Source organism: Anomaloglossus baeobatrachus, chromosome 2 (genome assembly GCF_048569485.1).
Source record: "Anomaloglossus baeobatrachus isolate aAnoBae1 chromosome 2, aAnoBae1.hap1, whole genome shotgun sequence".
In the NCBI taxonomy this organism is placed as follows: Eukaryota; Metazoa; Chordata; class Amphibia; order Anura; family Aromobatidae; genus Anomaloglossus; species Anomaloglossus baeobatrachus.
The window spans coordinates 182,259,627-182,274,852 of NC_134354.1; the positions used below are offsets into that span (position 1 = coordinate 182,259,627).

Consider the following 15,226-nt stretch of genomic DNA (forward strand, 5'->3'; position numbering starts at 1 on the left):
ATATGCCTTCCAACTATTGCAAGCTGGCAAATTTATAATTTTCACTGAGACGGAAGCTGTGCGCTTATTTCTGGAAAATATCTTTACAATCATAAAAGGCACTACACTTTCATAAATTTTCAGAAAAACCTGTGCTCCATAAATCAAATGGCACTCTTTTTCTGAGCTCTAGCAGGTTTCCAAACTTACAACCACATGTGGGGTATTTGCTGTGTTCAGAAAAATGTGTATAACGAACCATGCATCCATGTTCACCTATTAACCATTGTAAAAATGTGGGATTGAAACATCTTACTGGTAATTTTCAACACTTTCTACTCTCTGCCACCTCAGAGGCTCTGCTAATGCGACATGATATCCACAATCTATTACAGTCGAACTGAACTCCTTCCCTTTCTAGTTCTGCCGTGTGCAAAAACAGTAGTTGCAACCGCAAAACGAGAACCCTGTCTACAGTAGAGAAAATACACCCAACAATTTCCCTTCTCTTCCCAAAATTTGGGGCCAAAGCAACATTTTAGTAAACTTTTTTTTTTTCCTTTTCCTTCTACTTAAATACTTTTAAAGCATCTCAAAGGTGAACAAGCTTTATAAAATGGGATTTTGAATAACTTGAAGGGGGGGCACTTTTAAAATTAGACCTTGTTTTGGGATATTTTGTTTTTAAAACATAGGTCCCTCAAAGTGACTTCAAAAGTTAAGTGGACAAAGAAAAAAGTAAAATAATATCGCTGCAAAACTCAAAACTTCTAACATCTTAAAAACAACAAAAAGTTAAAAAAAGAAAAATAAAGTAGACATTTATATTATATTAACAAAACCAAAGAAATGCGATCAGACTTCCTATGTGAATAAGATATTTATTGATGTATAGTGCAGAGTACAACGACAGACATACAAAAAGGGTGCACAATCCGGTGCGGACCACAAGGATATAATTGATTAGAAAGAATATAGGGATCTCATCCAAAACATTAGAAATTATGGGCAGGTGCCGTCCTGTGTGTGTGGTGAGACAACTATCGGTAAGCAATATCATTATATACACATGCTTTAATATGTAATTAATTGCTGTCTCCCGCGTGGGCTTATATCTCCATATTGAAATGAGATCCATATATTTCACATATAGTGACATGGTTATTGCCCATAATTTCTAATGTTTTGGATGAGATCCTTATATTCTTTCTAATCAATTATATCCTTGTGGTCCGCACCGGATTGTGCACCCTTTTTGTATGTCTGTCATTGTACTCTGCACTATGCATCAATAAATATCTTATTCACATAGGCCCCATGTACGGGATGTGATCATGGAGGAGTGCTTCTTGCAGACGCAGACACATAGACCCTACCATGATCGTGTCCTGTACACTGGGCCACCGCTGCTGCTGTCAACGCTTTACTGCAGTTCAATGCTTTGCGGTGTCACAAAGCATTCAACTGAAGTACAGCCATGACGGCAGCTATGTGCACCGGATGAGATCACCGAGGGGGTCTATGTGCCTGAGGTCTGCAATAAGCAGCTGAGGACACCGTGGGAACGAAGGATAGGTGAGAATTGTGTGTGACCCTCACTTGAATATAAGCAGAGGGCGTTTTCAGCATAAAAAAATGTGCTGAAAAACTTGAGTATATACATTAATTGAAATTAAGATATTCACAAAGCACAGTGTCATAGAAAATGTTCATGGGTTTAAGGAGTAAATGCTCTCCTTGTGGAAAGTGTTAAGTTGGCATATAAAGACTTCTAGGCCATGCACTGCTCCCCTGAGAAATGAAAATATGCAAATAGCCGCTTCAGATAACAAAGGGACAGGAACCCTAGTGCCAGATATTGGAGGTAAAAACCAGAAGAGTCAATATTAACACTTTAAAAGGCCTTGCCACATGACTTAATACAGGAAGGCAAAGCAAAAATCAAAAATAAAATAAAAAAACCCTCCATTTGCAGAGTGGGTTTCAAGATCTTTGTCCTGCATTAGCCCAAGTCAGGAGAACTGGTTTGGCTGGGTGAGAGACCACCGACAAAGGTCTATATAAAAAAAAAATATATAATGTTTCTCTTTGCAGAGCACACCAAGTTTGCTTACGGAGACTTGAAGGCCATGCATGGGGAGAAGTAAAAGCATTCATAAGTTATTACCACGTATAGTGATTCATGTCTGATATGCAATATATGGCCATGGTAAAAAATGATTTCGGTGTACAGAGGTTAATTATGACTGGATATTGAAATTAATAATAAAAAAAAAATATTATACTTTATTTGGTTTAATGATTTTAAATATGTTTAAAAAAAAAAAAAAAAAATTGTGAACAAAAAATATATATACTACAATATATATTTTTTTTTATTAATTTCAATATCCAGTTGTAATTAACCCCTGTACACCGAAATAATTTTTCACTGTGGTCATATATTGCATATCAGAGATGAATCACTATTTTGGAGAGTAACTGTAAAGCGCAGGGTTAAATTCCCGTCAAAATAGTCTGACATTCCCTGAGTCACAAGGGGTGTCTGTGCAAAATTTTGTGATTGTAAATATTCTCAAACAAAAAAAAACCAAACTGGTGGAACTTAATGCAAGAGCTGCTCCCCCACCCCCACAGGAAAACACTAAAATCAGGGAGCGGTACATGGCTGCAATAGTGTTTTGTTCTTGCATGGGTCACAACATGTTCAGATCTTTGTCCTAGTTTATTAAATATTGCTTTTTTTTTTTTTTTTTGAGGACATGTTTTCTTAACATGTCCAGAGGATTTTGTATTAGGAATTTAAGCGGTCATATTAAAATACAGATTCATTATAAAGTATGTCACAGTTTTACAGTATTCCAACTGACAATCATTCTTAAAAACAAAAAATAAAAAATAAAAAAATCTGTCACACCAAAGAATACACATTTACAGGAAAAAGAAAACTAAGTTTGGCATTTTCATATTTCATTCAGTATAAAATATGTTCCTGGGAGGTGAATATTAAGTATTCATCATAACTTGAAATGAGTTATAGTAAAACACACTATACAACAGCAATATACAAAAAAAAACAAACGTTTTGAACAATTACATATTTCTGGTGAAGTGCATCCTTGAAAAATATTTGCCAGCTTTTGTGTCATTGTTCATACAAACAAAAATATCAAAATGGGAAGCTGTCCTTTGTCCAATCCATATTTTCATGTTAACAAAAAAATAATATATATATTAAAAAAAATAATATTAATCCATGCGACTTGTGAATAGTGTTCAAGGTCGTCCACCCGGTGGCAGTGTAAGATTAGCCATAAGATCACGCACTGCAGCAAATATTGTGCATTCCCCTGTGGACAAAAAAAGGGATGTTATTACTGGATTACATGACAAACATATAGTGTTGCATTAGAAATTAGTAGGACAGGTGTCCCGACTGGCTAAGGGCTCAGAGGACAAATCCATTAAAGTGAGAGTAACCTATTTTGTTTGAGATCTGTTTTTTTTTTTTAAAAAAAAAAAAGATATATTCAAACAGCAGAAACTTAAGGATGGACTACGACTTCTGCCCTGGATGTGGAAGGCCAGAGGATTTGATTAGGAGTTAGCTCCTGTTCACAGGTCCAGATTAGGGCACACTCACACGAGCGTGAAAAACGGACGAGTGCAATGCGAGAAAATCTCACATTGCACTCTGGCCAATGTTAGTCAATGAGGGAGAGCAGTTGGTCAGCTTTTCTCACATACAGATTCTGGATGCCAGAAAAGTAGCAGCATGCTGCGATTTTTTGCGAGAGCCGTATCACACGCACCCATTCAAGTGAATGGGTGCGAGAGAAACATCGGACTGCACTTGTATGTTATCCCAGTGCAGTGCGATATACGCACAGGCTGACAATGGAGGAAATGGGGGGAGGGGGGAATTAACCCCTCCCGCTCCTCCTCCGCACCCACCCTTAGCTTCACAGCTGTGCTGTAATTGAGGGATTGGGTCAGTGTCGCATGACAATAGACTCACACTCGCAGCAGGGCCTAAGCCGGGGGTCATTAGCATATCACATCTGATGCTCTCGCATCGGATGCCATACGCTAGTGTGACTCTAGCCTTAATGTGTGGATTCCACAGCTAAGAATTCCTTAAAGAAGAGATATGCCTACATTTTAAGGGAATCTATCACCAGGTTTTTGCTACCCCTTCTGAGAGCAGCATAATGTAGAAACCCTGATTCCAGCAATGTGTCACTTATTGAGCTGTTTTCGGGCTTTATTATTAAATCAGTGTTTTCTCTGCTGCAGAACTAGCAGTTATACAGAGCTCATCAATATGCTGGACTACCTGGCAGCAGGCAAAGTAGTCCTCTAATGATAAAATCACTGTTTAATCAGCAGTAGATTGTCAAAACTACACTAACCAGCCCAGTAAGTGACATCGCTGGAATGAGGTTCTCTGCTCCTACGTTGTGCTACGTTCTGAAATTAGGTGGCAAAAACCTGGGTGACAGATTCGCTTTTAAGAGGGTAATACTATTTTTCTACTAAGTTCATTGGAAGACCTAAAACTGTGGTAGACTGCTGCCACTAGGAGGCAGATAGCACCAAATGCATCGTCTCCTCCTGCATTGCCTGCCCTATACCATACCTGCAGACACATCACAAGTAAGAGCAACCAGAAGTAGCCAATATAAAATTAATAAAAAAATATAAATCTCTGAATAGAAAGAAAAAGCATAACTAAAAGTGCTTTGTTTTCACAGTGTAAGTTTGATGTACATGCCAGGAAAGTTTCCGGTGTATCCATTAAATAGATCTATAGGCGCCCACTCACAATTTGTATGCAAAACGTTTTTTTGACTTGGGCTAGCACTGAGGTTTCAGTAATTTTGCAGTATAAATTAAAGCAGCAGAATAAGCTGTTTAGTAGAGTGATATGCAGTCAAGAGAGACACAAAAATAGATTAGTATATGCCTAACCTGGACGTGGTTGATTCATTTCTGCAAACCTCTTCAGAATGTTGCTGACCATCAGAGGAGCCGCTACTGAGGAGTTCTGCTGACGAGGGATGTCCGCTTGTTGTGTGGTTCCTGACGCCATGTCATAGATGATTGGAACAATAATACTAACTGGCTCTGGTGGCACTGACGTCTTTTGGGTTAACTGAAGCTGTGAACAACAAAAACCACAGAGACACAACCTCTTATCAAACAGTAGAAAATGGTCACACATCTGAACACTTCGCATTTTCTATACAATGACTTACGCTGGTTTCACAACAGCGTTTTTCTGCCAGATCCGGCACAAGTACAGTACAGTTCAATACAGTTCACAGGCATCGTGGCAAGCCCCGGTCACCTGTTGTCACATGCTCTGGTCACATGACCGATGACCGCATGTGCCCAGAGCTTGCCAGTGAACTGTATTGCACTTGTGCCGGATCCAGCAGTGCGGCAGAAAAACGCTGATGTGAGACCAGCCTTAGTGAACAGAGTGGAGAGTTCTTTTCCGCTCAGCTCTGTCAGCATGTCGGCTGTCCCACACCATCTACAGAACAGAGCGGATGAGAAGCTGCCACTCTGTTGATGGCTGGAAAAAACGGGTTGTGTTGGCGAACAATGGCACCGGGCACAATAGGGAGGCAGGTAGCAACATTTTTTTTTTTTTTTAAAGCCCTGGATTATCCCTTTAAACAGTTCAAGATTGAACCATTTACCCCCATTACTGACTAGACACATTTGAGCTTTTTCCATACATTTTTTCCATTGGTATAGTAAAGTAATTTTTGTGATGGGGGGGGTTGTGATACACGGAGATTCATTTTTAGATCACCGTCCTATTCTCACTTTTTTATTTCTTGCATTGGTGTCCAGTGCAATTAAAAAAAAAAAAAGTTTCCTTTTGTTTTATCTCCTCAAAGAATTATTAAAAATACATTTAAAAATGTGCTCCACATTCCACATATAGACACATTACCAGTCAGAGGGGGACCCAAAACATTTATCAGATTGAATGTCAAGGAGCCTGTAAAACCAGATGCCAGTATCAAAGTTTGAAGGCACTATTATTTTAAAGAGGGGTTACCATTGCAAAACTCAAAAAAGTGAAAATAAAATTTATAATACTTTTGGAAGTTACTGCACACTCTACAGGGTGAGCTCAATTGATATCGGTACAGTCATAAAAATTGTCCACATTAATCTTCACCTTTATAATTTATTAATACTTACAAAGAACAGCATTTTAGATTTAAGCACAACAGCTGGAGTCCCTGGAGGAGCAATTGGTGGAGCACTGGGAGGGATCGTCAAACAGAACTGCACATTCCACTTCAGTTGTGTCGCTTGATCTGGAAACTGTTTTACAAAGACGTTAGTGTGCAGAGGACAATGTTCAAAAATAAAAAGCAACCGCTTTCTGTTACTCCACTGAGTGTTTATGTTGTAAAAGAATATTCCAATTTCCGTTAGTATATGAAAAGGTAGTGACCATCACCCCAGGCTCCTTCTCAGGCCTAAGACCAGGCATGAAAATCAGTGCGAGTGGAGTGCGATAAAACATCAGCATTCCACTCGGACCAATTAGCCTGTGTGTCAGCGCACATGAGCGGTTATTTTCTTAGCCTAATCGGACCAAGAAAACAAATCGCAGCAACTGTAATACGATCCTGTTTTCTCTCGCACTCATTCAAATGTATGGGGCGAGAGCAATAAAAAAAAAAAAAAAAAAAAAAAAAAATCGCACTGCACTTGCAGTACACCGGTGTACCGCGAGTTCAGGGCAAGAATGGAAATAGCCAGCATCGGAGGAGAGAGGGAGATAAATCCCTCCCTCCCCTCCAGAGAGCCGTCCCACCCCTCCTCAGTGCCAGCTCACCCCCCGCAGCTGAGGTCCCATTCGCACGAATGGACCTCAGTCGCAGTGACACTCGGCTGTGCTGTACTGCCAGTCTGAGCAGACTGTCATGTGAGGGGATCGCAGTAATCCCCATGTGGCCCCAGCCTAACAGCGCTCACACCCACTGCACTGACAGTAGCGGGAAAAGGAGCACTGTCAGCACTCTGGAGCAACTCAACCAACCGCTAACGTGTCAGCGCACTGGGGGGGGCAACTCAATCAACCCCTAACATGCCGCAGTCAATAGGGACCGCAAAATGTTAAGCGTTTGACAGAGTGAGAGTTGCTATGGCAACCGAAGACCTAATAACAGCTTTAAAGGTCACCATAAATCAAAGACAATTCTGCCAGGGCGGACAATGTAATAATGTATTACACAGGATGGATTGTAAAAGGATCACATGCTTAAAGCCCCCTTGTATAAGAAATATTTACGTACGTACACACACATATTATATATATATATATATATATAAGTTTTGGATCACAAGCTATAAATCTTATTGGTACCTATGAGAGTTTCATGGTCTTTCTGGTTGCTTATGGACATAGTGATGTCGGATGTGCTTCTTCTTTTTTTTTTTTTTCTTTCAGGTGTCTATTGGGTTTAATAATTTTGCATGTTTTAAAAAAAAAAAATAATTGTGAAAAAAAAAAAAAATATATATTATATATATATATATATATATATATATATATATATATATATATATATATATATATATATATATATATATATATATATAATTTATATTTATTTCACAATTATTTTTTTTTTAAAACATGTAAAATTATTAAACCCAATAAAGACACCTAAAAAATGCACATCCGACATCACTATGTCCATAAGCAACCAGAAAGACCATGAAACTCTCATAGGAAAAATAAAAAAACTACGCCAGAATTGCCATGTTTGGTACCAATAAGATTTATAGCTTGTGATCCAAAACTTTATATATATATATATATATATATATATATATTATATATATATATATATTATATATATATTATATATATATATATTATATATATTATATATATATATTATATATATTATATATATATATATATATATATATATATATATATATATATATATATATAAGTTTTGGATCACAAGCTATAAATCTTATTGGTACCAAACATGGCAATTCTGGCGTAGTTTTTTTATTTTTCCTATGAGAGTTTCATGGTCTTTCTGGTTGCTTATGGACATAGTGATGTCGGATGTGCAATTTTTAGGTGTCTTTATTGGGTTTAATAATTTTACATGTTTTAAAAAAAAAATAATTGTGAAATAAATATAAATTATATATATATATATATATATATATATATATATATATATATATATATATATATATATATATATATATATATATATATATATATATATATATATATATATATATATATATATATATATTTTTTTTTTTTTTTTTTCACAATTATTTTTTTTTTTTTAAAACATGCAAAATTATTAAACCCAATAGACACCTGAAAGAAAAAAAAAAAAAAGAAGAAGCACATCCGACATCACTATGTCCATAAGCAACCAGAAAGACCATGAAACTTTCAAAAGGAAAAATAAAAAAAAAACTACGCCAGAATTGCCATGTTTGGTACCAATAAGATTTATAGCTTGTGATCCAAAACTTAAGCCCTCACATGACTTGTAACCAAAAAAAAAAAAAAAAAAAAGTCTTGTACTCAAACTTTTTGTTAGATCCCCCAACCTCACTAAGGGCTGAACGGCAATACAAGATGGCGCATTAACTAGAGTAGCACAGTTTCTAAAATTTCCCTTTAATTTTAAGATACTGGACAAAAATTTGGAGAAGTCTATTTTAGAACATATACCAAATCTGCCATGATATATATTGTGCGAGTCATCAAGGAATACAGAAAAACATTAGATTCTTACCAGTTCGAGCTTCATTATGTGTACACAGTCTCTGAGTATGTGCGTTGGAGCTCCTAATAACTTTGTAAAAGCTATTAATGTGTTTGCTTTGAATGGTGGACCTGCAACCTAAAAAAATAGTAAAAAAAAAAAATTTTGTTTTACAATTTTTCATTTAAAAAAACAGTCTAACACACATTGAATAAAAAAACCCTTTTATATCTGCATGGCTTTAAACAGTTACAAAGAAAAAAAAAAAGTGGAGAAAAAGGCGCATTTTCAGGCACTACTATGTAGCTGGACAGCCTAGTGTAAATACATAGGGCACAAAAAAGCATTGTACAGTTATATTACTGGAAGACGATTTAGAGATGAATATAGGGCCCAAAAGTAGAGGAATTAAAAGTAGTGCCTCAGAAGCTCAATAGTTCTTAAAGGGAATCTGTCACCAGGTTTTTGCCACCTAATCTGAAAGCAGCATAACGTAGGGGCAGAGATCCCGATTCCAGTGGTGTGTCAATTACTGGGCTGCTTAGTGTAGTTTTTATAATCCACTGCTGATTAATCAGTGATTTTATCATTAGAGGACTACTTGACAGTAGTCAGGCATATTCATGAGCTCTGTATAACTGCTAGATCTGCAACAGAGAAAACATTGTATCAAAATGACAGAAGAGAGCTCAGTAAGGGACATCGCTGGAATCAGGGTCTCTGTCTCTACATTATGCTGCTCTCAGATGAGAAAGCAAAACTTGGTGACAGATTCCCTTTAAAGGGGATATACAGCACTAAGATAGTTATAACCTATTCTTTGGATAGTTCATCACTATCAGACAGTTAGGATGGCCAACACCCTGCACCCTCTCCAATCAGCAGATTGATGCAAATTGCGTAAAGTGAAAAATCACAAATCTGTACACTCTATAGCGGTTGCTCCCAGCTCCTGCAGCTCAGCACTAATTAGGAGCGTGCGTGCTCGCCACTGCTCAATACTCGATCGCGCATCAGGTGCTCAAGTACACACTGTGCTCAGTAGAGTATTGGGGAATACTCTGATGTATCATTCATTGGGGGTGCTCGGATGGATCGTTCATGATACAATGAACACAAAGCTCCGACTCGCTTCAATGAATGAAACGAGTCGACATTCCAGTGAGAGGCACTTGCAGTGTCTGAATGGCTCTCACTACGACGGGGGGGCTAAAACCACGTTTTCGGATGTAGTGTGTCAAACAAAAAAACTCTCCTTTCCCCAGAAATGCTCAGTATATGGCTGGCTATACGTGGGCGGAGACCCGAAATGCCCAATCGCTGACTTCCATAATACTAGTTACCCGAGTTAAGCTCGTCCAAGTGTCTGACCTGCTCGACTTGCCTGAAGCACTTGAGCATTGTAGTGTTCACTCGACATTATGAGTACTGAGCACTGTAGTGCTCGCTCATCCTTACTCAGCACCTTATTAAAGAAAATGGGAGCTGAGCTGCAGCATCGAAGAACAGCCACTAACAGTGTATGGGCCGGTAGAGTTGTGGCTCTGTGCTTCTGGCAGCCGCTGAATCTAGCACCAGCTGGTTAATGGGGCTGCCGGAATCTCATTGATCGCATACTGAAGCAGCTTTTTTGCCAGACAGTATGGGGGGGGTTACTTCCCTCATGGGTTAGTCTCCAATGGATTGTAAATAATAAAATAAAACCGGGTACCTTATTGTTTGAGCTATTAACCCTCTCCAATTTTTGCTACCTGCATTTTTCTACGTGTGGATTCTACACATTATGTACATTTCTTTATACTGATTTCAGTGCAGTCAGTGCAATACTGCTTGTAGCACAGACTTTCCTGGCTGTCATCTTCTAGAACTGTATATTACAATTGGGACCCCTTGATGCACATTTATGGTGCTAGAGACACTGTCAGTCCTTATCTACACCATGTTATTTACAGTCACGGTTATTGTGTTGCTTTACTTCTTGTGTTAAGCTGTTAATGAATTTTTTGTATTTTATAAAAAAAAAAAAAAAAAAAAAAAAAAACACATTTGGTATTGCCGCATTCAGAGATGCCTAATCAAAATATAAAATCAATTAATCTGATATGTACATGGCGTGAGAAAAAAAAAAAAGGAGAAAAAAAAACAAAAAAAAAAACAAACAAAAACAGAACTACATTTTTTTGCTGCCGCAACATTTCATTAAAATGCAATAACACCTTATCTATGCAAAAAATAGTATAATTAAAAACACCACCTCAAGACGCAAAAAATAAGCAGTTACTGAGCCCCAGATCCCGAAAAATTGAACCCTACAAGCCTCCAAAAATGGCAACAAAAGTGCATTTTTTTTTTTTTTTACAACAAACTTTTGAATTTTTTTTCACCAGCTTGGTATCTACAAACGTATACCAACTTGGGGAATCATAATGCCAGGTCACTTTTACCAAATAAGGAACATGGTAAACAAAAAAAAAAAAAAAAAAACACAATCATGCAATCCAGTACAAAAAAGGGAATTTTGTTTACTTACCGTAAATTCCTTTTCCACTAGCTCCTATTGGGAGACCCAGACAATTGGGTGTATAGCTTCTGCCTCTGGAGGCCACACAAAGTATTACACTTTTAAAAAAGTGTAACCCCTCCCCCTCCACGGGCTCCTGAGTTTTGGTGCAAAAGCAGGAAGGAGAAAACTTATAAATTGGTCTAGGGTAAATTCAATCCGAAGGATGTTCGGAGAACTGAAGACCATGAACCAAAAGAACAATTCAACATGAACAACATGTGTACACAAAAGAACAACTAGCCCGACGGGCACAGGGGCCCACTGCCGGGGACTGCCACTAGGAAGGCCACCTTCTGCGAAAGACGTGAGAGAGAGACATCCCTCAGCGGCTCGAAAGGTGGTTTTTGAAGAGCCGTCAGAACTCTGTTAAGATCCCAGGGTTCCAGCGGACGTTTGTAAGGTGGGACCATGTGGCAAACCCCCTGCAGGAACGTGCGGACCTGCGGAAGCCTGGCTAGACGCTTTTGAAAAAACACGGAGAGCGCCGATACTTGGCCCTTGAGAGAGCCGAGGGACAAACCCTTGTCCATTCCAGATTGAAGGAATGAAAGAAAAGTGGGTAAGGCAAACGGCCATGGAGAAAAACCGTTATCAGCGCACCATGATAGGAAGATTTGCCAAGACCTGTAATAGATTTTGGCGGACGTTGGCTTCCTGGCTTGTCTCATGGTGGCAATGACATCCTGAGATAACCCTGAAGACGCTAGGAGCCAGGACTCAATGGCCACACCGTCAGGTTGAGGGCCACAGAATTCAGATGGAAAAACGGGCCTTGTGACAGCAAGTCTGGGCGGTCTGGAAGTGCCCACGGTTGACCCACCGTGAAATGCCACAGATCCGGATACCACGACCGCCTCGGCCAGTCTGGAGCGACGAGAATGGCACGACGGCAGTCGGACCTGATCTTGCGTAGTACTCTGGGCAGCATCGCCAGAGGGGGAAACACATAAGGCAGTCGAAACTGCGACCAATCCTGGACTAACGCGTCCGCCGCCAGAGCTCTGTGATCCTGAGACCGTGCCATGAAGGCCGGGACCTTGTTGTTGTGCCGTCACGCCATGAGATCGACGTCCGGCGTTCCCCAGCGGCGACAGATCTCTCGAAACACGTCTGGGTGCAGAGACCATTCCCCCGCGTCCATGCCCTGACGACTGAGAAAATCTGCTTCCCAGTTTTTTACGCCCGGGATGTGAACTGCGGAGATGGTGGAGCCTGTGTCTTCCACCCACTGCAGAATCCGTCGGACTTCCTGGAAGGCTTGACGACTGCGAGTGCCGCCTTGGTGGTTGATGTAGGCGACGGCAGTGGCGTTGTCCGACTGGATACGGATCTGCCTGCCCTCCAGCCACCGATGGAAAGCCAATAGGGCTAGATATACTGCCCTTATCTCCAGGATATTGATCTGAAGGGACGATTCTATTGGAGTCCAGGTTCCTTGAGCCCTGTGGTGGAGAAAAACCGCTCCCCAACCTGAAAGGCTCGCGTCCGTGGTGACCACAGCCCAGGTTGGGGGTAGGAAGGATTTTCCCCGCGACAGAGATGTAGGTAGGAGCCACCACTGAAGTGATGTTTTGGTTGTAAGGGAAAGAGAGACGTTCTTGTCGAGGGAAGCCGCACACTTGTCCCATTTGTGGAGAATGTCCCATTGGAGTGGCCGTAGATGGAATTGCGCGAACGGCACTGCCTCTATAGCTGCCACCATCTTCCCCAGGAAGTGCATGAGGCGCCTTAAGGGGTGTGACTGACTCCGAAGAAGTGATTGCACCCCTGCCTGCAGAGAAAGCTGTTTGTCGCTCGGTAGCCTGACTAACGCTTGCTGGGTATGAAACTCCATCCCGAGGTAAGTCAGTGATTGGGTCGGTGTCAACTTGGATTTCGGGAAGTTGATGATCCACCCGAACTGCTGGAGAGTCGCCAGAGTGACGGTAAGGCTTTGTTGACACGCCACCCGAGAAGGGGCCCTGACTAGGAGATCGTCCAAGTAGGGGATCACCGAGTGGCCCTGAGAGTGCAGGACCGCCACGGCGGATGCCATGATTTTGGTGAAAACCCGTGGGGCTGTCGCCAGGCCGAAAGGCAATGCCACGAACTGAAGGTGTTCGTCCCCGATGGCGAAACGCAGGAAACGTTGATGTTCGGGTGCGATCGGTACATGGAGATAAGCATCCTTGATGTCGATCGATGCTAGGAAGTCTCCTTGTGACATCGAGGCGATGACCGAGCGGAGAGATTCCATCCGAAACCGTCTGGTTCTCACATGTCTGTTGAGTAGCTTGAGGTCCAGAACGGGACGGAATGACCCGTCCTTTTTTGGCACCACGAACAAGTTGGAGTAAAATCCGCGACCACGTTCCTGAAGGGGAACGGGGATCACAACTCCTTCTTTCTTTAGAGCGTCCACTGCCTGAAAAAGTGCGTCGGCCTGAGCGGGGGGCGGAGAGGTTCTGAAGAAACGAACCGCAGGACGAGAGCTGAACTCTATCCTGTAACCATGAGACAATGTCTCTCACCCATCGGTCTTGAACATGTGGCCACCAGGCGTCGCCAAAGCGGGAGAGCCTGCCACCGACCGAGGATGCGGCTAGGGGAGGCCGAGAGTCATGAGGAGGCCGTCTTGGAGGCAGTGCCTCCTGCGGCCTTTTGGGGGCGTGACTTGGACCGCCACGCATAGGAGTTCCTCTGGCCTTTCTCCGGCCTGTTGGACGAAGAGGATTCGGGCTTGGCGGAGGGACGAAAGGACCGAAACCTCGATTGGATGTTTCTCTGCTGAGGTCTCTTAGGTTTGGACTGGGGTAAGGAGGAGTCCTTTCCCTTGGATTCCTTAATAATCTCATCCAATCGTTCGCCAAACAAACGGTCGCCAGAAAAAGGCAAACCAGTTAAGAACCTCTTGGAAGCAGAGTCTGCTTTCCATTCGCGCAGCCACATGGCCCTGCGGACTGCCACGGAGTTAGCAGATGCTACAGCCGTACGGCTAGTGGAGTCCAGGACGGCGTTCATGGCGTAGGACGAAAAGGCTGATGCCTGAGAGGTTAAAGACGAACATGCGGAGCAGAATTCCGTGTGACAGCATTAATCTCAGTCAGACAAGCCGAGATTGCTTGGAGAGCCCACATGGCTGCAAAGGCCGAGGCGAAAGACGCGCCCGTGGCCTCATAGATGGACTTCACCAAGAGCTCTATCTGTCTGTCAGTGGCATCCTTCAGGGATGAGCCATCTGCAACAGACACAACGGACCTAGCAGCCAATCTGGAGACTGGAGGATCCACCTTGGGAGAGTGAGCCCAACCCTTAACGACTTCAGATGGAAAGGGGTAACGCGTGTCAGTGTGACGTTTAGCAAAGCGCTTGTCCGGGACCGCTCTGGGCTTCTGGACAGCATCCCTGAAGTTAGAGTGATCAAAAAACGTATTGCGCGTACGTTTGGGGAACCGAAACTGGTGTTTCTCCTGCTGAGACGCCGACTCCTCTACAGGAGGAGGCGGAGGTGAGAGATCCAACACCTGGTTGATGGACGAGATAAGATCATTTACTAAGGGTACCTTCACACTTAGCGATGCAGCAGCGATCCGACCAGCGATCTGACCTGGTCAGGATCGCTGCTGCATCGCTACATGGTCGCTGGTGAGCTGTCAAACAGGCAGATCTCACCAGCGACCAGTGAACAGCCCCCAGCCAGCAGCGACGTGCAAGCGACGCTGCGCTTGCACGGAGCTGCCGTCTGGAAGCTGCGGAGACTGGTAACTAAGGTAAACATCGGGTATGGTTACCCGATGTTTACATTAGTTACCAGCGCACAGCTGTGTGTGCAGGGAGCAGGGAGCCGCGCACACTGAGCGCTGGCTCCTTGCTCTCCTACCATAGCTACAGTACACATCGGGTTAATTAACCCGATGTG

At 42.0% G+C, this 15,226-nt stretch overlaps 1 protein-coding gene across 3 annotated transcripts in view; it reads right to left on the bottom strand.

The window, feature by feature from the left end:
• Positions 1 to 2,932: 2,932 nt before the first annotated feature.
• MED14 (mediator complex subunit 14) overlaps positions 2,933 to 15,226 on the bottom strand; it is a 127,424-nt gene continuing 115,130 nt past the window's right edge. For all 3 annotated transcript variants that reach the window (XM_075335514.1, XM_075335515.1, XM_075335513.1), the window contains 4 exons: positions 8,796 to 8,903; positions 6,202 to 6,327; positions 4,951 to 5,140; positions 2,933 to 3,329 (listed from right to left, as the gene is read on the bottom strand). In XM_075335514.1, coding sequence (XP_075191629.1) covers positions 3,256 to 3,329; positions 4,951 to 5,140; positions 6,202 to 6,327; positions 8,796 to 8,903 — 498 coding nt within the window. In that variant the 3' untranslated portion in view covers positions 2,933 to 3,255. The remainder of the gene's footprint in view (positions 3,330 to 4,950; positions 5,141 to 6,201; positions 6,328 to 8,795; positions 8,904 to 15,226) is intronic.